Here is a 25,052-nt window from a genome sequence, read left to right as displayed (position 1 = left end):
TCTATAGCTGGACATACTGTTTTTCCATGCAATTCTAAAAACTTACAAGTTAGTTTTTCTCTATTTTTGTTCAAGACCACGAGTTTCTTTCTTGAGAGAGTAAGTATAACTGTTATACCATGGCACAGTACATTTTTCTCTAACCTTTTTCAATTTGATGGGGACAACAGCTTCTAATGTACTATAGAAAATAGTGTCCAAGTTGCTAGTCATTTCGTCTAGTTCATGTGTATTTATGGGTACAAATGGCAGTTGAGATAAATCAGGCAAGTTATTTGCTAATCTGTCTTTGGTGGCTGGAACAATAGTTCTGCCCAGATGGTAACGATGAGACATATAGTTAATATCAGTGATACGCAGCATGCAAGATACAAGGAAATTGTCTATAACATCATCACTTTGAGGTACGAAATCTATATCCGTAAAATTGATTCCATGCGATATAATTAATTCTATGATTAAAACGATGAGTGGCCTGAGTGACATTTTGTTTGACTCCAAAAGAGTTTATTAGGTCAGTAAACGCAAGTCCTAATGCACCATTTGTATTATCAAAGTGAATATTAAAATCTCAGACGATTAGCACTTTAATCTTTCTATTGAAGCTTGTATATCATGGATATGTTAGTCGTCACATCAAAATAGGTGTACTTTGAAGGAATAGTTCACCACAAAATGGAAATTCTGTCATTATTTACTCATTTACATCACTTAGGCTACTCATATTCAAATTCTTCTGTTGTATTCAGAAGAAAGAAACTCAAAGGCCACAGGATGAAACATCTTGAAGGTAAATAAATGATGACAATTTGGGTGAACTATACCTTTAAAGAATGGCAAAATATCATTAAAACAATAATTTAATGCACTTTAAACTAAATCTTTTAATCTGATGGTAATAAAAATTAAGTTTTTTTTGTGTTAAAACTTAGTCATGCAAGTATAAGTAGACTTTTATTATTTAATGTACAAGTAAGGGTTTTTAAAATCACAAAATTGAATGATATTAAAACAATTATAAAATTATAGTTTACAGTTACACACAGTCAACTGCGGAAGAACATTGTTTATATATATATATATATATATATATATATATATATATATATATATATATGGAAAGATGGAAAAAGATCATTTTGAGACACAAGGCCATTATTGAAGGCCATAATTTTATTTCTGAATTTCATATTTATAACTTATGCTGTTAGTTATGTATTATTTAATTAATGAATCTCATAAAATATATAAAACATTCCAAAGGAATTTCTTTGGGTTTCTGTTACTTGATTGATGTCATTATCTAGTTATTCTACATCACTGTCAAATTAATAAAATTGACAAAGAATTTTTGATTTAGTATTTTACATTAATGACACCCATTACAAGATAATTAAAATTATGTCAGACATACTTTATAAGTATTCTGCAAAAATCAGATGATATCTGGCATAAGTTAACCTCAAGGAGCTTCTTGCCCCATTTTCATGTCTTTGTTGGTTTCGTTTATTTATTTGATCGATATTATTAAGGGCTAAACTTATATGTAAATGTTACAATTCAGCAGTAAATTAAAAGCTCACTGTTCTTCATGCAGCCATTAGTAAACAACAGACTGCTCACCCGGAGGCTGCTTTTATTGTCGCGGGTGATTTTAATCACTGCAAATTAAAAACAGTACTCCCCAAATTTCACCAGCATGTTTCCTGCCACACCAGAGGAGACAAAACTTTGGATCATGTTTATACAAACATTAATGGAGCTTACATCGCGAGCCCCCTCCCCCACCTCGGACAATCTGATCACCTTTCTTTGTTTCTCACCCCTAAGTATTCACCCCTCATCAACCGTGTGAAGCCATCAGTAAGGACCATCAAAGTGTGGCCAACTGGAGCAGACTCTTTACTTCAAGACAGGTTTCAACACACTGACTGGAGTATGTTTGCTTCACAGGCTGCCTGTGGCTCTCACACGGACATTGATATCTACACCTCCTCTGTACTGGATCACATCAACTCCACCATTGACAGTGTAACAACAGAAAAACAGATAACAACATACCCTAATCAGAAGCCATGGATGAACAAGGAGGTTCGACTTCTGCTGAAAGCCCGCAACACTGCCTTCAGGTCAGACGACGCTCAGGCCTACAGTAAATCCAGGGCTAACCTGAAAAGGGGCATCAAAAAGGCAAAGTACTGCTACAAGCTGAAGGTAGAGGAACACTTTTCCAACTCTGACCCCCGATGCATGTGGCAGGGCATCCAGATCATCAGTGACTACAAGTCAAGCAACTCCACACCAACGGTCACGGAGGTCTCCTTTCTTAACGAGCTAAATGACTTTTATGCTCGCTTCAACAGCGACAGCAAGGAGAGGGCCACCAAAATATCATCCTCTTCAGACCACCAACCTCTCAAACTCACCTCCACAGATGTCCACACTGCACTGAGCCGGATCAACGCACGCAAGGCTGCTAGCCCTGATGGCATTCCTGGACGTGTGCTTAGGGCATGTGCAGAGCAGCTTGCAGGGGTCTTCACAGACATTTTCAACCTGTCCCTCACCCAAGCAACTGTGCCAACATGTTTTAAGTCCACATCCATTGTGCCAGTAATGAAACACTCCTCCCCAACGTGCCTCAATGACTATCGCCCCGTAGCTCTCACACCCATCATTATGAAGTGCTTCGAGCGACTGGTCCTAGCACATCTCAAAGACTGCCTCTCACCCACACTGGACCCACACCAATTTGCCTACCGCAGAAATAGGAGCACAGAGGATGCAGTATGCACAGTGCTGCACTCTGCACTCACACACCTGGACCATAACAACACGTATGTTAGGATGTTGTTTGTTGACTTCAGTTCAGCATTTAACACGTCATTCCCTCCAAGCTGACCACAAAACTTGGAGACCTGGACATTAACACCGCCCTAAGCAACTGGATTATGGACTTTCTGACCAACAGGTCTCAGCATGTTCGGTCAGGCCACACCCACTCCACCACCATCACACTTAACACTGGCGTACCACAGGGTTGTGTGCTGAGCCCATTCCTCTACTCCCTTTACACCCACGACTGCAAGCCTGTGCATGGATCCAACTCCATCATTAAGTTTGCAGATGACACCACGGTGATTGGCCTCATCACAGGCAACGATGAGACCGCCTACAGGGAAGAGAAACAGCACCTGGCCAAATGGTACGCTGACAATAACCTGCTCCTTAACACTAATAAGACCAAGGAGCTCATTGTGTACTTCAGGAAGAAGAAAGGAAGCACGCATGACCCCATCCACATTAACGGGATGGTTGTTGAACATGTCTCCTGTTCCTGGGAACAACCATCTCGGAGGAACTGTCCTGGGCCACAAACACCTCCAGCCTGGTCAAGAAGGCTCACCAGCGCCTTTTCTTCCTCAGGACACTGAAGAAGAACCAGCTGTCTTCAACCATCCTGGTGAACCTTTACCAGTGTGCGATTGAGAGCATCCTGACCAGTTGCATCACAGTCTGGTATGGGAACTGCTCAGTGGCTGACCGCAAGGCACTGCAGAGGGTGGTGAAAGCTGCCCAATGCATCACAGGGACACCACTTCCTACTCTTGAGGACATCCAGAGGAAACGCTGTCTACGTCGAGCTCGCAGCATTCTCAAGGACTCCTCTCACCCTGACCACGAACTGTTTAACCTCCTCCCCTCCGGGAGGCGTTTCAGGAGCCTCCGGACAAGGACCACAAGATTCAGGAACAGCTTTTCCCTAAAGCTGTCTCCTTGCTGAAATCTGCCCTCTGACACCCCTAAACACCCCCCACACCACACATAGACTCCTCCCCCTCTTCAACACTCTGATTTATTTATTTATTCACAACAAGCAAAAAACAGTAACTTATTACTTGCACTACTGCCTGTTCATCCAGGAACACTGTATAATCCATTTGCACACTGAAATATATTCTATGCACTTTACTGTCCATTGCAATACTGTAAATTATGTTCATAGTTCTGCCTATAGTGTACATACACTTTTACATAGCCCATCTGTATAGTATGTTCATAGTACACCTATCTGTATATCATGCTTATAGTATTTAATATCTGTAATTTATGTCCATAATACTTACCTTTATAGTTATTGTACATATTATAGACCTTTATTCTGTACTTACTGCTTATTGCACTTCTGGTTAGATGCTAACTGCATTACGTTGCCTTGTACCTACATGTGCAGTGACAATAAAGTTTAATCTAATCTAATCTAATCTAATCTAATCTAATCTAATCTAATCTTTAGGGGAGCAGGTTTATTTTATTTTATTTTATTTTATTGTATCACTCGTTTTTATCCAAAGCGACTTACAAATGAGGACAACAGAGGCAATCAATTGTAGTATTTAAATAACTAAAAACAGATCCAAAACTAAAAGCTAAAACTTTATAAATACTACCTATAAATATTTTTAAAATAAAGAAATTAGATAAAAATGACAAATGCATACAGCATTTCAAAACATTAAAAAAAAATAAATACAGCTAAAAACATTTAAAAAGAGCAAAGAACAATATAATAATGTATAATAATGATTCTAACATAATATTATTTAATTTCCATTTAGTTTGTTGAAGTATTAAAATAACTCAAATGAAATAAATTTAAAACTTAATAAAAACCTATACAGACATAAAAAATTCTAACATAATTTAACTAAAATTCAAATAAATAATAAATACAAATAATACAAATCAAACGACAGTATAGTTTATTAGTAATCCTAAAAATAACACTGCCAACCACACACAATAATATATATATATATATATATATATTATTTTTTTTATTTTTTTTTTTTATTGCAAAACACTAAATTAATTCAGATGGACACAGTTTCCTTATTTTCTCCACAACAAATGAGCAAACAAGCACAGAAACTGACAAGATACTTGTGATGAATTATTATTTTATTAAATTTTTAAAATTATCTTATTTTATTTTATTAAGATAATACATAGTTCAGTAAACCTTTACTTTTCTTGTGACTGATTTAATGTGTTAAAAAAAAAAAAAAAAATAAAAAAAAAAATTGAAAAGTAACAGTCCTAGTACTGAGCCTTGAGGTATGAATAATCCAATCATACAATATTGTCATACAATAATATGTATGAATTTACTTTTATTGAACTTTATTTTATTTACTTCCACACCAACACATCATTTTACAACCTTGGGGTTTAAGAATCAATATTAATTTGTTAAAATTAAGATATTAAGCAAGAAGTAACAAAAAAAAAAAAAAAAAAAAAAAAAAAAAAAACTACTTCAAAATTTTTATTGTTTGCCTAGATATCACCTCTGCAAATTTGGAACATTTCCACAAACAACTGGTACCCTCATTAACACATACACCTACAGTACATTATTCTAATGAATAAAAAAACAGCATTCATATAAAAAGCACACAGGTTTTTTTTTATTGCATATCAATTTCATGTATAAATTCTTCATAGCATTGGAAAGATTACATTTGGTTTACATATCTATTCTACAGAATTAACATCAGAATCATGTGTTTTCCATGAAATTGCTCTAAAGTACATCCTCAGTAATCACAAGCATCAAAAAGAACTTCAGAATTTTCTCAGTATTATTCTACAATCCTTAAATTTTGTCATTATTTCTCTCCCACAAGCATATTGTTCAGTTCAATAACCATCTGCCCATAGTATTTAAGGCAGTGACAGGACTTAAAGTCAAACCTACTAACCTAACCACATGTACAATAAGTGCATCTACAAGTTCATTTTTTTTTTCTTTTTAATTTAAGATACACATTTCACAAATGGACACCATTATGACCTCTAAAACACAAGTCATGCACAATATTTTTAATAAACATAACAGAAGCAATATACAACTCATATCCAAATGAAACAAGCACCATCTATTTTCAAACCCATGTTTAAAATGAATTTTCAGACATATCAATGTCTTTTTTTCTTTTTTGAAATACTATACACTTTTCTTTACTTTTTTTTTATAGAAACCACATTATCTATGGTTTTTGAAATGGTACGTTTGTTTGCAATGTAACAGTGGGCCAAGGATATCTTTTTTTTGACCATTTTCCATGATTTGAACAGTGTGGGTCAATTTCTTCGCCTACAGCGCTTGCTAAGTACAGTAGTATGTGACATGACTTCTCCATACTCGTAATCCCATTACATCCCCAGCAATCCTATGCATCAAACAGGCCTTTTACTCAAGGGTTTGAGTAAATTATATAGTGAGGAGATACAGAATGAAATAGGTAAGATTACACCGTGATAGTATAATGAAATACGACACTGCCTAAAGTTTTTACACAGCATTATCAAGCAGAAGGATTCCCCGTGAAAGGCCAGTCAAGTCCATGGTGCCTGGTTTGTGTTTGCAGTGGAAACACAATATTCCTTATGTTCAAAACCAACAAGTTCTTCTAACAACGCTTGAATTTATTTTCATGTTTTTATTTGAAAGCATCTGATAAAAACGCCTGTTTGACCAAAGAGTTAAAGTGCTTGTTAAAACCAGCCTTGCTTAGAAAATTTCATTAAAATCAGTATTAAGGTGTAAAAGAAAGTATGAACTAGCCAGACAGGGGTATGTGTTCGATTTAAGTGCTGATTTCAGAGAGTTATTAAACATCCAGAAAGATGTGAGGAGAGTAAGAGTTCCTGACCAAAAAGACATTCAATCCAGAGAAGGTAAGTCTGACTCCTAACCTACGTATTAAATCTACTCTACACATTCATGATATGCATTCAGCTGTTTATGATTCATTCGCTGGCTTCACAGTTCAGGAGTTAGAAGAGGACTCATGGATTTGGGCACCTCTCTATGCTCTTGTGAATGAATGAATGAATAAATTGCTTATGGTGTCTCTTATGGGATGCAAATATTAAGTACTTGAATAACATAGAATTAGATATGATATTTAGGACTGGCTGATGTATATGGCTCTTCCCAAACAAATTGGAACATTGAAAACATGCGATTTGAACCCAGAGATACACTGTCGACCCATTTCCTTTATGAAGATGCTTAAAATGTGTAACAATGTCAACATATAATGCCCCCTCTACTGAGTTACCTGATATTGTAGTCAAAAAGTGTTTTCTTAAATCACACAGTGCCTACTTTTTTAAATGGTTAAACTTATGCATCATAAAGCAGACTTCATGATTATGTGCTCATAATATAAACGCATTTTGTAACTCAGATTTTGGCAACTTGCTTCTTTACGAAGAGCTTGAACAATTCAGAATTTCCATGATATTTCAGTAATTTCATTCCTTCAAACAAGTGGGTATTTTTTTCTTCATTTTTCATTAATTAAAAAAAAAAAAAAAAAAAAAAAAAAACTAAATAAATAAAAAATAAACAATCATCAAAGTAAGTAGCAACAGCAGAAAAAAAAAAAAAATACCAACAGCGGAGGCGACCACTTGGGAAAATGATTGTCAAAAAAAAAAGAAAGAAAAGGGGCTTATTTGGCACACAACGCTCTCTGCTACCAATGGTTAACTTAGTTTGTACATCATACAACAATATTGTACAAATTTGGTCCTTCACTAAGAATTATATTAACATTTAAGCACAGATGGCTTAAAAAGAAACAATACTGTTTACTGAAGAACAATTCCCATAGAAAACACTCAATGCAAGAAAAAGACAAAAGTTTTCCAATTGCCCCACTGGAGAATAATTTAACTCTTAAAAAAAAAAAAAAAAATCCGTTGGGACTAAAGAGCTAAGATATTTACCATAACAACAATAATTACAATGACCGTGATGCGTGATTTATCGTATGATGATCCGGCTGGGGACGAGACAAGATCGGACAGCCCAACACAAATCTCAGAGGTTTCCCAGTGACTTCCAGCATTTGCTTTTTGAGACAGTGGCTTAGAAACGGCATTGAGCCTTCAGGGGAAAGTTAGCATGCTAGTTGTGGGCTAGACTTAAGTGCTTCTATTGCCATTGGAAATCAATGTTGATGTCTACCGTAATGATCTACTGTAAGACTTCGGCTGTGAGTTAATAGAAAAGGAAACCTTGGTACAGTGCTGTAGAAAATCAACGTGAGAATGGAATGCTGTGTTCAAATCTCCAGTTGAAGAAACACTCAACTACACTGTCCACTCAAGCCTTCTTGGGCTCCTCAGAGAAGACCCTCGAGAGCAGTCTCTATGAAATGCATGTCATTGAAAATGAGGTGGAGAGGTGATTTGAGAGTCATTCGAATGCATGGCTGCCTCTTGAATCAGCGGATGAGGAGGGAACTTCATTATAGTGGCTAGTTGCAGACAGGAAAGATGCTGTATGGCTGGGATTTGCTGATTTCCTTCACTGTTTTAAAACTCTCCCGTCTGTGTTTCACTCAACAGTACGTTCTCCTCCTTGCGCGCATAGTGGTGGTTCGTCTACTGTGGCATTGCTAGCCTTCACAAGCTCTTTTTGACGCATCTTCGTGTTGGTCTCTCGCCCTCTCCTCCTTTCTCCCTCCATCTCTCTTTTGTCTTGTTGGTGTTCTCAGATGTTGTTGAGGGGGTGAAAGGAGCTCGTCTCCGACGGCCCTCCTCCCATGTTGAGCCAGGCATCCAAGGAGTTCTGGGAGGATGAATGCAGATTGGTGTTCTCAGACAGAGAGAGCATCATTGCATAAGCCTGGATGGAGAAAAGGAGGACAGTTCAATCGCAAAGCCAAAACAATCATCATCTGTTATCAAGGGCTTGTGCACTTCAGAAGTTAGCATGTGCTGTACTCATAAATAGACAATTTATCAGTCATTATTTACTCTTTCCGCATCCGCATGCATGTTATTTTGAGCTCCTGAATGCTCAACAGAAAACAAGATAACAGCATTTGGATTCGGAAACAATGCACAATAAACTAGAAATTGAAATTATTTCATACATGAATTCAAAAGCTGACCTTTTCCTGTCAATGCACAATAATAAAAGGACCACCATTAACTGGTATGTAAGATACACACATAAGACATGTAACATGAGGACAGGATAAAGTTATAAAAGCAAGAAAATGAAATATAAAGATAAGTGTTAGTTATGTTAATGCCATTCAGTTAATGTTTTTTTTATTTATTTTATTTTTTTTTATCAATGTTGAACATTGAACATATTATTTCTAAAACAAAAGAAAAAAATGACAATGATTAGGAAGAGCAAAATCTGCATGTAGTTTCATTATAATCAACCCCCCCCCATTGCATATTTTACATCTACAATCTAAGTTTCAAAGATTTATATATATATATATATATATATATATATATATATATATATATATATATATATATATATATATATATATATATATATATATATATATATATATATATATATAAACACATTAAATATTAGTAGTCAATTTGAGTATAATACTAGCATATGCATATACTATAATGAATAACATATTTACTTGAAACATCCCTCATATTTCTAAATTAATATATTCATAATTAAGTATCACATTTGCATGTTTAAAGTACTCTGACATTGGTTAATGGTCATATCACATGCAATCAATTTAACTGAAATAATTTTATGATTTAATTACTTACTAGCTTTTCATTAATTCACAAACCCCAGTTTAAGAAACCTTGCTGCAATGAAAAGTTTAATTTTGCCAATAACAATGAGTGGGATATATTTTCTTTCTCTTTGTATTTTTATATCAACATGGTATAAAATTATCCTATTTAAATCAATGCGATAAATGAGTAAACTAAAAGAAATCAAAAAGTAGTCTGATCATCTAAAAGGTGTACCGTATTTTCCGGACTATAGGTCACACTTTTGTTCATAGTTTGGCTGGTCCTGCGACTTATAGTCAGGTGTGACTTATTTATCAAAATTAATTTGACATGGACCGAGAGAAATGAACCAAGAGGAAACATTACCGTCTCCAGCCGCCAGAGGGGGCTCTATGCTGCTCATTGCTCCTGTAGTCTACACTGAAAACATAGAGCGCCCTCTCGCGGCTACAGACGGTAATGTTTTCTCTTGGTTCTAAATAAATGCAACTTATAGTCCGGTGCGACTTATATATGTTTTTTTTCCTCATCATGACCTATTTTTGGACTGATGTGACTTATACTCAGGTGCAACTTATAGTCCGAAAAATACGGTAATTACAATACAATACTTACTACACTTTTTGTCCTAACCTAAAACCTAAATCTATTATTATTCATTATAGTGTACATATGCATTTATATATATATATATATATATATATATATATATATATATATATATATATATATATATATATATGCATATATAGTCTACCACAAAACCCCTGGTTGGGAAGCTCAAAAAAAAACATTTTTTTGTCCATATTCATAATATGCTCTTTGACTCTCTTTCTTTGTCTTGACTCTTGCATGACGGGGCAGATATGGGCTCATGGCGTGGTAGCAGCTCTCTGGAGCAGGTACGGTCACATACCTGTGTTTTAGCCTGCCTGAAAAGTGTTGCTTTCAGTGCCTCCGACTCTACCGAGGTGCTAAAAATGTCTTTAATGTCATAGGGCTCCTCGCCAGGCTTATGGAACTCCAGGCCTTTGGGGAAACCAGCCAGAGGTTCCAGATCTAATAGGCCTGCTTCCTCCTCAATACACCTGTACCGGGATAGGGAGGGGAGGGACCCTCAGTTAGCCCAACATCCGCAATCTAAATGTCGGAACTGGATGCATTTGAGGAGCATGCAGTGGATGAGATGGTGGCAGAACATGGAAATTATAAGTGGTCATCACACTAGTGGACGGAAGCACAAAACGAATGGACATTCAAGTACAAGAACTCTATCCATCTCTCTCTCCATGCAAAATTGAACGAGATGCTGGGGAAAACGGAATAAGCCTCCACTGCATTTGGATAAAACATCCCTTGAAATACCGATCATTGAAACATTCCAGCAGAAATTCTATTTAGGATGAGGACAGCGAAGGAGAGAACAGCAATGCAGTTTTTTTTAAAATCTATTGAATTGTATGGGTGCAAAACTGATTGTTTCCTTTGTTTTGGCAAGCCAGAGTTTCAATGATTAAGCAGACAGATGACTAGATGCTGATTAGTTGCGTTAGATTAAGATGACTGACAGACAATGAAGGATCACAGCAGCAAACATTGTGTGAAACAATGTCGATTCAACAACATTTGTGTTGATTTAGAACATGCAACATACAGTGAGCAGACACTCAGCATTCTGAGATTACCTGCTTTATCAAAGATATGTATAGTTATGCCTTCGGGAACAGGCTTATTTATTTTACTTTTTTTCTTCAATGTAAGTGCACCTGTGCAGCTCACTGGGTTTTGGAACGGATCTGTTGTGTTGAATGCCCATTGTACTTCTGATGTTATATACGACCAGTTTTATTCTCTACAAATTCTGATCTTAAATAAACACTCAACCAAAACTGAATCCAGTTCACTTTATAAAATGTAACTTTAATTATTCCAAACTTTTGGCTGACTTATAATCTTGTTAATTTTTTTTTTTTCTCTCATGCTCACAAATGCTGCATTAATTGAATCACAAATACAGCAAAAACTATATATATATATATATATATATATATATATATATATATATATATATATATATATATATATATATATAAAATACAGTTTTAAATAATGTGGTCAAACGATTAATCGCAATTAATCGCATCTAAAATAAAAGCTTTGTTTACATAATATTAGAGTGTGTACTGTGCATATTTATTTTGAATATATAAATACAAATACATGCATGTATATATTTAAGAAACATATGCCATGTATATATATTAAATATATTTTTATAATGTAAAATATAATAAATATGTTTTATGTTTTACTTTATGTGTGTGTATTTATATATACATAATAAATAAACTCATAAATAAACACATGCATACAACATGTAAACAAAAACGTTTATTTTGGATGCAATGAATGTTTTGACAGCACTCATTTTAATATATTTTACAGTTACATTATCCTTTAGAAATCATTGTAATATGCTGATTTGCTTCTCAAGACATTTATTATTATTATTATTTTTATTATCAGTGTTGCTGCATACTTTTGTGGAAATCATGATACTTTAGTATTTTGATGATGCATTTTGTATTGCATTTTGAGCTTTCACTAAATTTATTTGAGACAGAAATCTTCTGTATCATTGTAAATGCCTTTACTGTCTTTACTGGTTACTGATCAATTTCATGCAACCTTGTAGAACAAAATCTATCACCGGAATACCTTTTCATTATACATTACATTTTATATCAATTCTAAATAATATGAATAAATTAAAAGTTCTTTTAAATGGTAATAATTCATAATATTTTTGTTTTACTGTATTTTTGATTTAATAAATGCAGCCTTGAAAGCATAAGAGACCATTTTCAGCAACATATTTTTTATTATTTCAAATTTTTGATTAGTAGTGTACATACAGTTTATACACGTATTATTAAAAAGCCAGATTGCTAATTTAATTAATGATAAATACACTACTCATACAACTTTCTTAAAGTCAACATGAGATCAACATGAATGTTTCTGTTTATTGTTTTATTGCTTGATTATATTGGTTCTTCTTTCTTTTTTCTTTTTATTTTATTTCACGTTGCTGAAAAATGTATTGAAAAACATGATGTGTTTGGCTGACCTGCGCGTGTGTTCGTAAGACATCGGGAGAGCGGTCGGCTCCTCGTCCTCGTCGTAGGTGCCCTGCACCATAGTGGCGGGAGAGACCGTCTCGTCCTGTGACTTTTCTGTCAACGAGCCTTCCTCGTCTTCATCATCTCCCTCCATCTCCTCATCTTCCTCCAGTTTTGAGGTGGTGTGAGCGTGACTCTGAGGCTCCTCCTCCTCCGTCAACTCTGATCTGTAATGCAAACAGTCGTCATTTAGTTTTACATATGACCATTTTCATCATCATTTTGATGCTTTGAATTCAACAGGCTGATTTTACTACTGCACTTTTAACATCTCTATATGTAAACAACTTCTGTTAATACTGGAGAAGCTCTTTGCAAACAAAATGAGTAAAAATACCAATTTGAATACTTGGATTTTGAATACTAAAGATTTGCTGAAAGGTCACGGCAAAAATCTTTTTTCTTAATCAGCATTTTTGTTATGACAAATCACCCAATTAATATTATAATTGTTATTTTTGTAAAAAAAAATAAATAAATTTGTAAATGTAAATTTATCTCATTATAATGATCCTTAGAAGTTGCACTGAATGATTTTTTTTGCGGTGTAATTTCTGCATGAATTCCATAAACTGTGCAGGTGGATTGTTCATATGACTACATCATACTGTTTTATATACAACGAAAAATACTTTTCTCCCATGATGTGTCCCCTTTAAAATACTCTTCTTATTAGGTTTTTTTTTTTTTTTCTAAGGGAAACGATATCCATTGAAGAAGGAACACTCTTAAAAATAAAGATGCTTACAAGTTTCTTCACAGAGATGCCAAGTGAAGAACCATTTTTGGTTCCACAAAGAACCATTCAGTCCAAGGTTCTTCAAAGAACAATCTCTTTCTTACCTTTTTATAATCTGAAGAACCTTCTTTCGCCGCAAATAATCTTTTGTGAAACAGAAATGTTAAAGGTTCTTTAAGGAACCATTTAGACAAATGAGTTTCTCCCATGGCATTGTGAAGCACCTTTATTTTTAAGAGTGTAGGCTCCTGTTATCATCATCCCATCAGAGTTTCAACCAACTTTCAACAAACCTTTCACTTTTAATACCTTTATACCTAAATGTGGTTGCACATTTGAGAAATTCCTTTAGCAAATTTCGAATGGCCACTGGCGATTGAGTTTAATGTCCTTGGGCAATGGAGACAACTATGACATCTAACTACACCTCCCAAAATACCAGATAAAATAATAAGCTATTTTTACCCAGAGAGTCCATTGTGGTTATTCTCTCATCATAATCTGACTGCCAAATATCAGTGCTGCTATGCTGCTCTCTGGGTTGCCATCCATCATTTTGGACTGGGCAGTAATTCCCCTGCCTGGCCGGAGCTCGAAAACACAGATCCACGAATGACAAACCCACACCCATTTTGCAATTAATGACAGACGTGTCTTGCGAGCGTGGCGATGATGAATTGGCTAATTTCAGAGGAGCGGGACAGAGCGAGCTAGACAGGTCACGAGCAATCATCATGGTTTGTCTCACTGCCACCGGGTTCCAGAGAAAACGGCTGTTCTGCAAAGCAGCTATCAGCACCGCGCCGTTCCACTACCTCTCTTTTTCCAAATGTTTCAGCTTATGATGTCATTGCACGCACCCCTCCAAAGTCGCTTTCACTGCTGCGCTCTGAAACGAACTTCTATTGAGGCAGATGAATGTCAAGCGAGAGGAGGAGGGGGTTGTAAGGTGGGTGGTTAAGCTACGTGAGGTGTAGACTTACCAAAAACAAGAAGAACTGCTTGTTTCCCATTTTCCATCATGCTCAAATATCCCATAATCAAATTTGCCCTGGCCTGAGAGAAAGTCCATGCCACGTGGGAGACAGCAGCGCTCCTGCCACAGACCTGCGCTTTGTCTCTCAGTCTAAACATGTCAGAGCGCTGTTTGCGTTTGCTGCGAGGAAGGGGGGCTCCGTCAATGCAGCGCACAGATAAATGTCTCAGTCTGAGGGTCCCCTGATAGGGCGAAACCTGCAGCCCCCTACAGACTGACAGTCAAAATCAGTCAGAGAGACCAGACGCACGCACTCCGAAACACCGTTAACCCAGCTGCAGGGAAATCATGCTTCTCTATAGAGTGAAGTCTGGGAGAGCAGCTCTCATCTTTTCCAACTTTTTTCCATTCACGGAGGAAAAGAAAGGAATAGTACTTGAATTTCTCATTCATAGCTCATTAGATTTAACGAAGTTCTTCATTTAAGGATCAACTTCGTCTCCGATTTAAACATTCCTTGGGAGTAAAAAGTGTTGACGTGCAGTGTTTTTAGAGCACACATTTTCTCAGTTTGAGCATCAACTATGTGTTAAATGCTCCTCTGAAAATGCATTATACAGGAGAAATACGAATAAGATTCAATGAGACAATTGTTGTCGTCAGTGTTGGGGGAGTTACGTAATCAGATTACTTTTCTAGTAAAGTAATGCATTACTTTTAAAGTTACTTTTCCACAAGTTACTTGGTTTTCCCATTTATTCCCTGACATGTCTCCTGTCCTGTGTTGAGAGAAATCTGGAGTGAGATGCAAAGGTTCTTCCTCCAACGCTTTTGCTGTGAAGTGGGCTTTACAGTTGCCAAAAATATAAGTTTTGGATTTTTGTTAAAAATAAATAAGCAAGCCCAGCTTAGGTCACAAAGAGTAATGCAAAAGTAACAATACATTGCTTTCTATAAAAAGAAACGCAGTAAGTTACTAATCTCATTGCTTTATAGGAGAAACAAACGAGATATGACTTTTGTATTATTTCCTACAGAGTAAGAAAGACAGAAGAAGAAATTAGTTCCACCGTGAATGCAGACTGGATGCCCAAGAGTGACAGAGAGCAAGAGAGAAACGGGCAAACGTCATGAAATAAGACGCATGAGCGCATAGGGGAACGTCGCAGCTGCCTGTCCATTTGAAGCGAGTGTTTCTCAGACGCTGATTTGCAGGGAGACAAAACACAGCACTTATTTGAATTACAGATATTAAAATGCCAGGCCTGCTTGTACGAGTCAAGACAGGACTATTGATCCCAGATGGGAGTGTGAGGTTTCGGCCCTAGCCAGACCCTCCGAGCGACGAGGCTGAGGCATCGGGTCTCTGCTGGAGTGTGGAGGAACAGCTAAATTGAGGAGGACCAATTACGCGTCTAAACAAGAATGCATGTGTTCGGCCATGGATCTGTTCATACTGCATGCATTTGTCTGTGTGAATCACCTAAACCAAACTCTGAGCAACGTGAACCTGGCCACACACGGAAAGTCATGCATGCTAACGGTTCATGAATCTGGCAGTAATGAGCTTTTGTTTGGTGTTTTCATAAGCCGATGGAATGTGCTCCCTGATGTGTATCTGGCTGTGCTTAATGCAGAACAGAACTCAACAAGGTGAAATGACTCATTGAGATGTCCCGTCCTTCGGCTGACTGAAGGCGAAGCCTGTAATGGGTGCCGCCACACACACACACACACACACACACACACGCGCACGGCTGGCTGAGCAGTACCACAGTCCTCCACTAGAGGACAGACTGTAACTTCAGGACTGAGCATTTCTGACTCTGACAGGTTATGCTGTTTGTTGCCATAGCTTCAAAATAGATCCTGTGCATGTATGTGCTGTGTGTGTGTGTGTGTGTGTGTATGTGTGTGTGTGTGTGTGTGTGTGCGAGCTCGTACCTTTTCTCCGAGGAGCTACAGGCCTGGTTCAGCTCACTATTGGAGATGAAGTTCCTAATCTCTGAGAAATATGAGTCCTCCTTCTCATCCAAAAGTGCATGATTGTCAGACTCAGAGTTCGGTGAGGAAATATTTGTTCCTAAATTTGAGAGGATCCCAGACTGCTGACTCACTACAACAAATAAGTAGAAAAACATATAGGTTAATAAATTATTTACTAAACATATTAAACAAGAAAGAGTTAGGGAGATATCTAAACAAATCCAACTGTAGGTTATACGTTTTTTTTTTTTTTTTTTTTTTCATTTATTCACATTTTATATTTATTATGGTCACACTTTATCTTAAGGTTAAATTCTCACCATTAGCTTTGACTTTTGCCTCAAAAATATGCATGCTAATAAGCCACTAAATAGTCAGAATTGTTCCCTACTAAAGTATTAACTTTATTATTTAATAACATCTGCACATTTATTTATTTTAAGATATTTTTAGCATTAATAATTTTCAAGTAAATAAAAATATTACAGTCATGTGAAATGTAGGTCAAATGTGTAATTTATCTTAAGCAAGTAAATAAATAAATAAAGGCTTCTTAGAGTTGCGTTCCAAATGAAAACATATTTAAATGATTATAAATTATTTAAAATAAAAATAAAATAAAAAATTATATATTTTACCTGGAATATTCTCATGTTCATGTTTCTTTAAATGGCGGTCCAGATTGGTCTGTTGACCGAAGCAGCGATTGCAAAGGTGGCACTTGAAAGGCTTTTCCTTGTTGTGAATGTTACGAACATGTCGCTGGAGGTTGGAGGAGATGCTGAATGAACGGTCACAGTATTTGCATCTATGCGGGAGAAAAGCACAAGTCAAATCAATCTTATACGAGGTCTCTTCTGGGCCTAAACAATAATCAAAAGCTGTAAAATATCAGTGTGCAAACTGACAACATTTTGGGGCTTGTATGCATGCTTTAAACATTCAGAAAAATTGGCCATGAGCCACAGTTTTAGTATAATGAATCCTGTATTGTTCTGTCATAATGCTTGGCGACAATGACGTGTTTTGTGGGAAAAAGCACATATTTTGGAAGATTTAAAAGTGGAAGTTTTTTGAAAACTGTCTCCGTTTAAACACCCAATACAGGAATCTCTGAAAACCGGTACATCATGCATGTGTGTAGTACGTGTAGGTATGTAGACGTGCAGTACGTGATTTTACAGGCAAGCGCGAACAAACATACACAACAATGGCTGAATACATGGTACTGTTGTTGCAGCAAAGTGTGGATTTACTTCACGCATCATAAAAGACATATAATCAAAATTTCCCGACAGATAGTGTTTACTAACAATGAGACAGCGCCATCTACTGGCCTGCCAGACTTAATACATCATTTTTGGCCGTGTTTGCGGATATGTGTAAACGAGAATAGTTTGAAAATGTTGTCATGTATACTTGAAACTTTTAAAAAATGCAAGGGAAAAACTTTTCCATTTTTGCCTACATCCTTGTTGTGTAAACGTAGCCTAATTTAACTTTTTTATTTTTCACAGAAAGCTCTTATTTCAATTTTTGCATGAAAACAAACACCCCCTTGTGTCCTTTCATGACTCGTTGTTTTGTCATCATGATTTTCCTTCACGTAAGCCAAAGAAATGTTCTTTGTGGTTTTCTAAACAAGATAGATGATGAAATAAAGTACACTTCCCTGTTTTGATATTCCTCATTTTAATATATATATGATATGTCCTCAGTGTGTTAGCATGTCTCAACAGTCAGGTTCGGCTCTCTGTAGCTCACTTGTTCTCAATGTCAGATCAGCCAGAATAGGCAGGGGAACATCAATTTAATGTGCTGATAAACAAACATCACAGCGAGGCAGTGTCAGGAGTTCGCCGGACAGTGCCTCCTTTGTTGGGTGGCCGGCATAGCTTAGACTCCCTCGGTCGCTGCAAAGTTGACTTTCAGGGCTAATTGCTTTGGGAAAATCGCTCGTCATCAAGTGCTCAGAATCAAGATGCAGGCCCCTTTTTATGTTTCAGTTTATTTTGCGAGCAAATGTGTGTGCGCTTCTGCACGACCCCGATTTTCCAGACTTGGCACATCATGGTTCATAGAGAATGGTAAAACGCCAAGACAACGTTCCTTTTTTTTTTTTAAGTCAGTCTTTTCTACCCCCCATTTTGTTTATTTTCATTACTTGGTCTAGAGGGACTTTAAATTACTTCATCATCTTTGTTCTTTTTTTTCTCTGTTACAATGACTGTACATGAAGCGTTACAATCCGAATGGGGTCTTTCAATGGTCAGACCTAGTGGGCCAATTTCACTGCATAGAGTAGCTGATAGCATCTACAGCAGGCAAATAACCTTCTACAATGAAGCCTGAAGCCGGCCTACTCTGAAATTGGCCTGACTCGGCCCTTTTTTGCTGAAAGTAAGATGGGGAGATGCTGATGATGTCTGCTATTTGTTAGGGTAAATTGTTTCTAAATGAGCTAATCAGGGGTTTGTTGTGAAGGAGCCAAGCATGTAGCACTCATGTCCCACAGGAGGCTCTCTATCTCACTGAGTGTGTTCACAGGGCTCTATGGTAGATTTGTAGAACTCAAAGAGGGGTTTGATTCCGCCTGACCCTTTTTGTATGCTAAGAAAAACTAGTGCGAAACTGATATACATGTTACAGAACTACCAAATGTTTTTTTTACGATGAACGGTACGATGAAATAAACTACATTTGTAGAATGTGAGGTAAAATTCATGTCTGATGCACGTCACATTATATTATTATGGTCAAAGATTTGCTGAAATCCCTAACTCTGAAGCACCACTATTAAGAGTTTTTCCCTCGTAAATGACTGATTTCACTTAAATGTGTTCAGAAAGTGGACTGTTATGAAGACTTTGGCAGTAAAGGTGTTTCTGGTCTTACATCTTAGTCATGCCTGGGTCAAAATATCACTTAAAACTGAAAGCCCCTCGATTCCAAAGTGCCCTCATCACCCTCATAGAGGACTTTCCACAGCTGGTTAGAAGCCAAATCAATGATAATTAAGCCGTTCTGTAAACAGAGCATGGATGTCTCCAGGGTGCTATTACCAGCCAACATTGTCCAGAGCTTGCTCTACCTCCAAAACATCTGCGCAGACAGAATCAATCTTCTTTCTTTTTTGACTGCGCTGCCTCTAATGTCTCATGTCTTTCATTGTTTCTATGTTATATTTCTCAGAATCAGCAACGTTTACAGTATATAGCAAAGCAATATGCAAAGCATCTCATGTACTGATCGCATAACCTAAAAATTGTCAGTGTCAGTTTTTGTATCTACTTGTATATCGGTCTGGGAATATCAAGCATGAGTACAATCTATTTCTCATGTTTTTTTTTTTTTTTTTAAATCAGGTAAGATTCAAGTGGGAATAAACCTTTGGATTAAGAAGTTATGTGGAATGGTTGGATTTTCAGCTATATTGTTTGTGTTGGATGAATATCTGGCCCTGCACCAAAAGCTATGTAAAGTTACTTGAATGTATGCATATGTGATAAAAAAAAGTAAAGTTCTGTTCCCAAAACCTAAAACATAGCCACATTTCCAATACAAGTGCAATTCTAATTCTAATAATAATTAGCAAATCATTTGCGGTCTACTTTTTTATGCAGTAAATTATCATGTCATTAGCTTAGCAACATGCTAATGCCAAACTACTGCATTAAATTGTGAGGTAAATCTCAACGTACAAAGCTTGAGAATTTCAATATTGCATTAGTGTGTGTGTGTGTGTGTGTGTGAGAAAGAGTGAAGATCTAAGAGTGGCTTACCTGTAGGGTTGTTCTCCTGTGTGTGTTCGTAAGTGCCTTGTAAGATTAGCTGACCTGGGAAAGATTTTCCCACAGTACCTGCAAAGAATGAAAACTAGACTTTGATACAGTTGTCCAGCATCGTTACAACTCCCATATTCAGAGGGTTTTAACTCATTGTCTGGGCATTTTCAATGTCAGTTTTAGATGAATAATAAAGCAAAACCAGAGAATTGATAACTTTTTCTATGCATTTTATTTATTGGTTAAGGTCATCAGAAATTTTTGCACGTAAAAAAATTAATTCGACCTCACGTTATGTCAATCACATTTACACACTGCCTCCAAAATGTAACGTCCGTCATAAAAATATTCTGATCGGGTTCGATTTTTTCAATTTCAATCATCCGTAGCAAGCATTTTGTAAGGTGTTTTGACAGTTCACAGCCACCGTTCAAGCGAACGCCAAAGTCGCGCTAAATGGCGAATGTCAAATTCATCCATTCTGCTCGCAGCACAAACCACCATAAAGATCCTTGCACACAGAGTTCACAGAAATTGGTAGTCTTCTTTTTAATTTGTGGCTCTAGTATCACTGAAAAACATAGCATCAAACTGAGCCACTTGCATTAAGAACTAAACTCTGAATCGCCCTGAATCTGAGGGGGAACTCTCCTTCCTCTCTATATCTCAGTATTGGATGGACCCGATATTGCAACTCCTTTTCTCTTTTTAAAAAGCGAGAAGACAACAGAATCATCCTCACTGCTTGAAGACTCTATGTAATGCTGTTTTGTGAATTGTATCGCAACTGATTAATTAATACGCATCGGACTCAGTGTGCAATGTTTCTGTGCATGACAATTTTTGTTTAGATTTTGTATACGAAAAAAAAAAGCAGACAAACTTTTGGATTCAGTGTGTTAAGCAACCTTTAGGTGTGTATTAATGTGTTGATGTATAACTTTAAATACGATGATATGTTAGAAATTATTTAAATACAGCTGCAGATTTAAAGGAATCCTGTAAGGATGTTTTCTCTTGTTTCATGAGTGGCGCTCACCTGCAGGTGTATCGCTCCTTGCCTTTGCGTAAGATGGCATCGGAGAGAGAGGGAGGCGGGGAGCGGAAGTTAAAAAGGTGGTGTGAGGAGTGCTGGAGAGAATTGGGAGCATCCAGTTTCAGAGCGCTGAAGCTTTCCAATTTCTCAGTCATGTTTTCCATCGCAGACACCTGAGGAGAGAACATGAGGCGAGTTCAGAGAGGAATACTCTGTGTTTGATGCACAGCTCAGGGGCTCATTTAATCAGAAACTTCTCTTGAATTGATTTTGTGTGAGATTAGAAGCCATCTGGGAGTAAGAAACTTTTTTTTTTTTTTTGATTGTTTAGGGCAGATGCACAAAGAACAAAATAATAGAAGTGGTGAGGAACTCTGACAGAGATCCTAGGAGTTTGCATCATAACCAGACAGGATGGAAAGCTGGAGGAAGTTATATATCAGTAGGTCGAGTCTTGATTGTGCTGTTCAAGAGTGACCTCCCTAACCTATGGCACGTTGGCAGCCACTCGAGCAGCCCCTTGGGAGCCCCCGGCTCCTACTTTGTTCCCAACAAATCTCTGAGAGAAGCGTCTGAATGAGCCATTCACTTCCATGAGCGGTAACCATACAATGCAGTTTAAGATACCCCTCGCTGATAGTACTTCCCCTGCTGCATAACAAAGGGTTTGCTATGCAGGTCTATGGCCAAAAACAGCTTATATCCTTCCTAAATTTTGGATATGGAGAAACACAGAGACGGACAGTTTTATTTCTTATTATTATTTACACTTCTCAATATCACCTTGATTCTCTTAGTTTTTTAAGTCTAAAATATTACCAGGCAATGGTGCTAATCATAATGTGTATACCTTTAAATAACCATGGTCACATATTTGATCTTTCTTTTGCTTTAAGACAAATATATAGTCAACATAATATACATTTAAAAAATGACTCTAAAATAAACTGTATGAAGATGGATGGGTGGATGGATAGATAGATAGATCTTTATACCACTCGCAGAAGTCATAATAGAGACATTTGATTAAATAGGGGATTGCTCAAAGGAGAAAAGTAAAAAGCGATAAATTTGGGGGGAGGTAGGCCAGCATTGATGGAGGCCAGATTTACAGGTCAGATAAGACAGTTCCCAACAAGAGAGGCCATTCTATTACACACAAACACAGGAAGTCCCTGATCGACATGCAGACATTATCTAGGCAGCCAGAGCAAGAAAGAAATGCTAGGAAGTTATTAGCGGTGGGACTCAATGGACAACTACCCAGAGACAATGGTCTACTCCGAAAGTATGTGGCATAATTTGTTTCAATTCAAAAGGCCATTATTAATAATATTTTCTTTATTGTTGTCACCGTTCAAAGGTGGGAACGGTTTAAAATACTAACTCAAACAATGGGGGTTGTTTTTCTAAGCAAAAGATAAAGAATTTTGAATGCACAGCATGACAGAAAACAGGCAATACCTCTTTAGACATTATCCTCATGATGAAAATAATCTAATGAAAATAAATACCATCAGATGTCAGAAGTTTTTTAAACATCAAGGCTCCCCTTGAACCAAAACAAACCTGAGGTGGAGGACGCTGGGAATGTGCTTTCAGTGTCTTGCCATGCTCTGCTGTGCTTGAACAAAACGACAAGCACAACCTTTACCGATGTAAGTAAACAAAATGTATGTAAAGAATACCTGAGGATGGAAGAGTAGTGGTGCCGGCCTCAGGTATTTCTCCTTTAAAGCTCCTACTGGGTCTATTAGCTTCCTCTTCTCCACCCTGCTGGACAACAACACCAAGGGTTACGTACGAACGAAGGTTGGTTGTAAACCTACTGGGTACCAACACTTTTCCAATAACTTGTCTAATTTCAACATATCACAATAGGACCTACTTATTGAAATACCTGTAGATGGGGTCCATGAAGAATGGCGAGGGCTTGGCGTAGTGGAGCGATGGCTGCTGCTGGGGAGGAGGTGGCTGGGAAAGGGATGCTTGCGGCTGAGGCATCTGGGGCTGGTGCAAGTTCTGGGACTGGGTTAGTGCTGGGTGTTCATCTTTAGCTGCTTTGCAGTTTGCGCCATAGGCGTGATTCTTGCGCTGTTCGTGTGTGCCACCATTCTGGTTGGCTCGGCTTCGACTGCCTATGCTGAGGTCCAGAGGTTGTTCCTCGCCAGGGGCCAAGGGGGTATTGGATGGCAAGGCTGGTTTGCTGGGGGGAGGAGGAAGAGGTTTGACCTCCTTGGGTTTGGTGGTTAGGTCAAAGGGTGAATCCGCACCAGTTGCCGTAGGTATTTTCTGTATGTGCTCACGAGGGGATTTAGGCTCAGGTTTGAAGAACATGCCAGGATTGAGTGCTCTGTCTGTGAATGGGTACAAGGAATGTGCAAAGTTGGGCAGAAATTGGAAAGGGAACATGGAATGGTAGTTTAAGGAGCCCATCTTCTTCTCCTGCAAGCCCATGAAGCCTGGGCCAAAATACTTTTCTGCAATGGAGGCAATGGCTTTAATGGAGTCAGTGGTGGCCCCGGAGGGTGGAAGTGCTTGCTCCTCTGGCGGTGGGAAAAAGGAATGCTGGGAGGAGAGGAAAGGACGCTCGCAAGGGAGGTTCCCTGAACTAGAGACAGATACTGAACTGCTGCTCACTTCGTCCTGCTTGCTCTCCTGCACTGGTTTCCTCCTGCTCTTCTCCCGTTCGCTTTCCGCCTCACTCTCTAGATCTGAGCCAGACACCGTGCCAGTGGTGGTGTCTAGATCTGTGCCGCTAGACGTGTTAACATCTTCCAAGTCACTACCATCTGACATTTCATTCACCTTCACTTTATTCTTGTTGTCGTGGAACGACAAGTCCAGTTTGGACTCTCGATTATCCTCTGACTGGCTGCTGAGACAGCTCCCTACATTGCCATTGCTGTTGTTCATGGATGGGACGGCAGAAAGAGTCGGAGCATCAAAAGGGGTCAGCTTCCCATCTTGACTATTACTAATTGGGCTCTTGAGCAAAGGACTAGGAGGTAACAATGGCGGTCTAGGATATAGCGATGGGGGAAAGATCCCTGGGAAGCCATGGGAAAGGGCTGGGAATGCAGGGGGTGTTGGGGAAAAGGGCAAACCTGGATGATGCGGCCTGGATGGGAAGTAATCTCCGAAACCAAGTCCACTATGGTTCAAGCCAGGATGAGACTTGGACTTGCCTAAAATATGACTGGATGTCATAGGTATGCCCGGTGTAAATATGCCTCCGGGATTATAATGGTTCTTGCCCTCGCAAAATCGCCGATGCTTGTTGAGGGAGGAGGTAGTGCTGAACATTTGCCCGCAGTCTTTACACTTGATCTGGGTGCGGCAGTCAGCATGCATCCGTTTGTGACGGCACAGGTTAGAGAACTGGGTATACGATTTGTGACACACCTCACCTGGGAGAACACACATGACTGGTTAATTCTATTAACATACTGTTTTTATTTGGTGTTCATCCATTCAATAGCAGTGACAATCCGGCAGCTGATTAGATCAACCAATAAATTGTGCATGCTGTTTATTATGTTCAGAAAACATGGCACTGTCTACATCAGGGGGTAGCCAACCGTGCTCCTAGAGGGCTACCTTCCTGCAGAGTTGAACTCCCGCCCTAATCAGACACACGTGAAGCAACTAATCAAGGTGTTTGAATTATTTGAAAATTACAGGCAGGTGTGTTGGAGAAGGGCTGAAACTGAAGACTGCAGGAAGGTGAACCTCCAGAGGCATAGCTGAA

The 25,052-nt window shown here is 37.9% G+C and overlaps 1 protein-coding gene across 8 annotated transcripts in view; it reads right to left on the bottom strand.

Annotated features, from left to right (window-relative positions):
- Positions 1–5,449: 5,449 nt before the first annotated feature.
- Positions 5,450–25,052, bottom strand: part of LOC113107828 (PR domain zinc finger protein 16-like) — a 209,406-nt gene continuing 189,803 nt past the window's right edge. For 3 of the 8 annotated variants that reach the window (XM_026270582.1, XM_026270585.1, XM_026270590.1), the window contains 9 exons: positions 23,190–24,711; positions 22,990–23,077; positions 21,305–21,474; positions 20,263–20,340; positions 17,119–17,288; positions 16,439–16,610; positions 12,728–12,946; positions 10,514–10,685; positions 5,450–8,707 (listed from right to left, as the gene is read on the bottom strand). In XM_026270582.1, the coding sequence (XP_026126367.1) occupies positions 8,573–8,707; positions 10,514–10,685; positions 12,728–12,946; positions 16,439–16,610; positions 17,119–17,288; positions 20,263–20,340; positions 21,305–21,474; positions 22,990–23,077; positions 23,190–24,711 (2,726 nt within the window). In that variant the 3' untranslated portion in view covers positions 5,450–8,572. The remainder of the gene's footprint in view (positions 8,708–10,513; positions 10,686–12,727; positions 12,947–16,438; positions 16,611–17,118; positions 17,289–20,262; positions 20,341–21,304; positions 21,475–22,989; positions 23,078–23,189; positions 24,712–25,052) is intronic. The other 5 variants (XM_026270583.1, XM_026270586.1, XM_026270584.1 and 2 more) reach the window with 3 other exon arrangements.

The sequence above is a fragment of the Carassius auratus genome, chromosome 8 (assembly GCF_003368295.1).
Source record: "Carassius auratus strain Wakin chromosome 8, ASM336829v1, whole genome shotgun sequence".
Classification (NCBI taxonomy): domain Eukaryota; kingdom Metazoa; phylum Chordata; class Actinopteri; order Cypriniformes; family Cyprinidae; genus Carassius; species Carassius auratus.
This window is presented reverse-complemented; position numbering and strand designations above follow the sequence as displayed.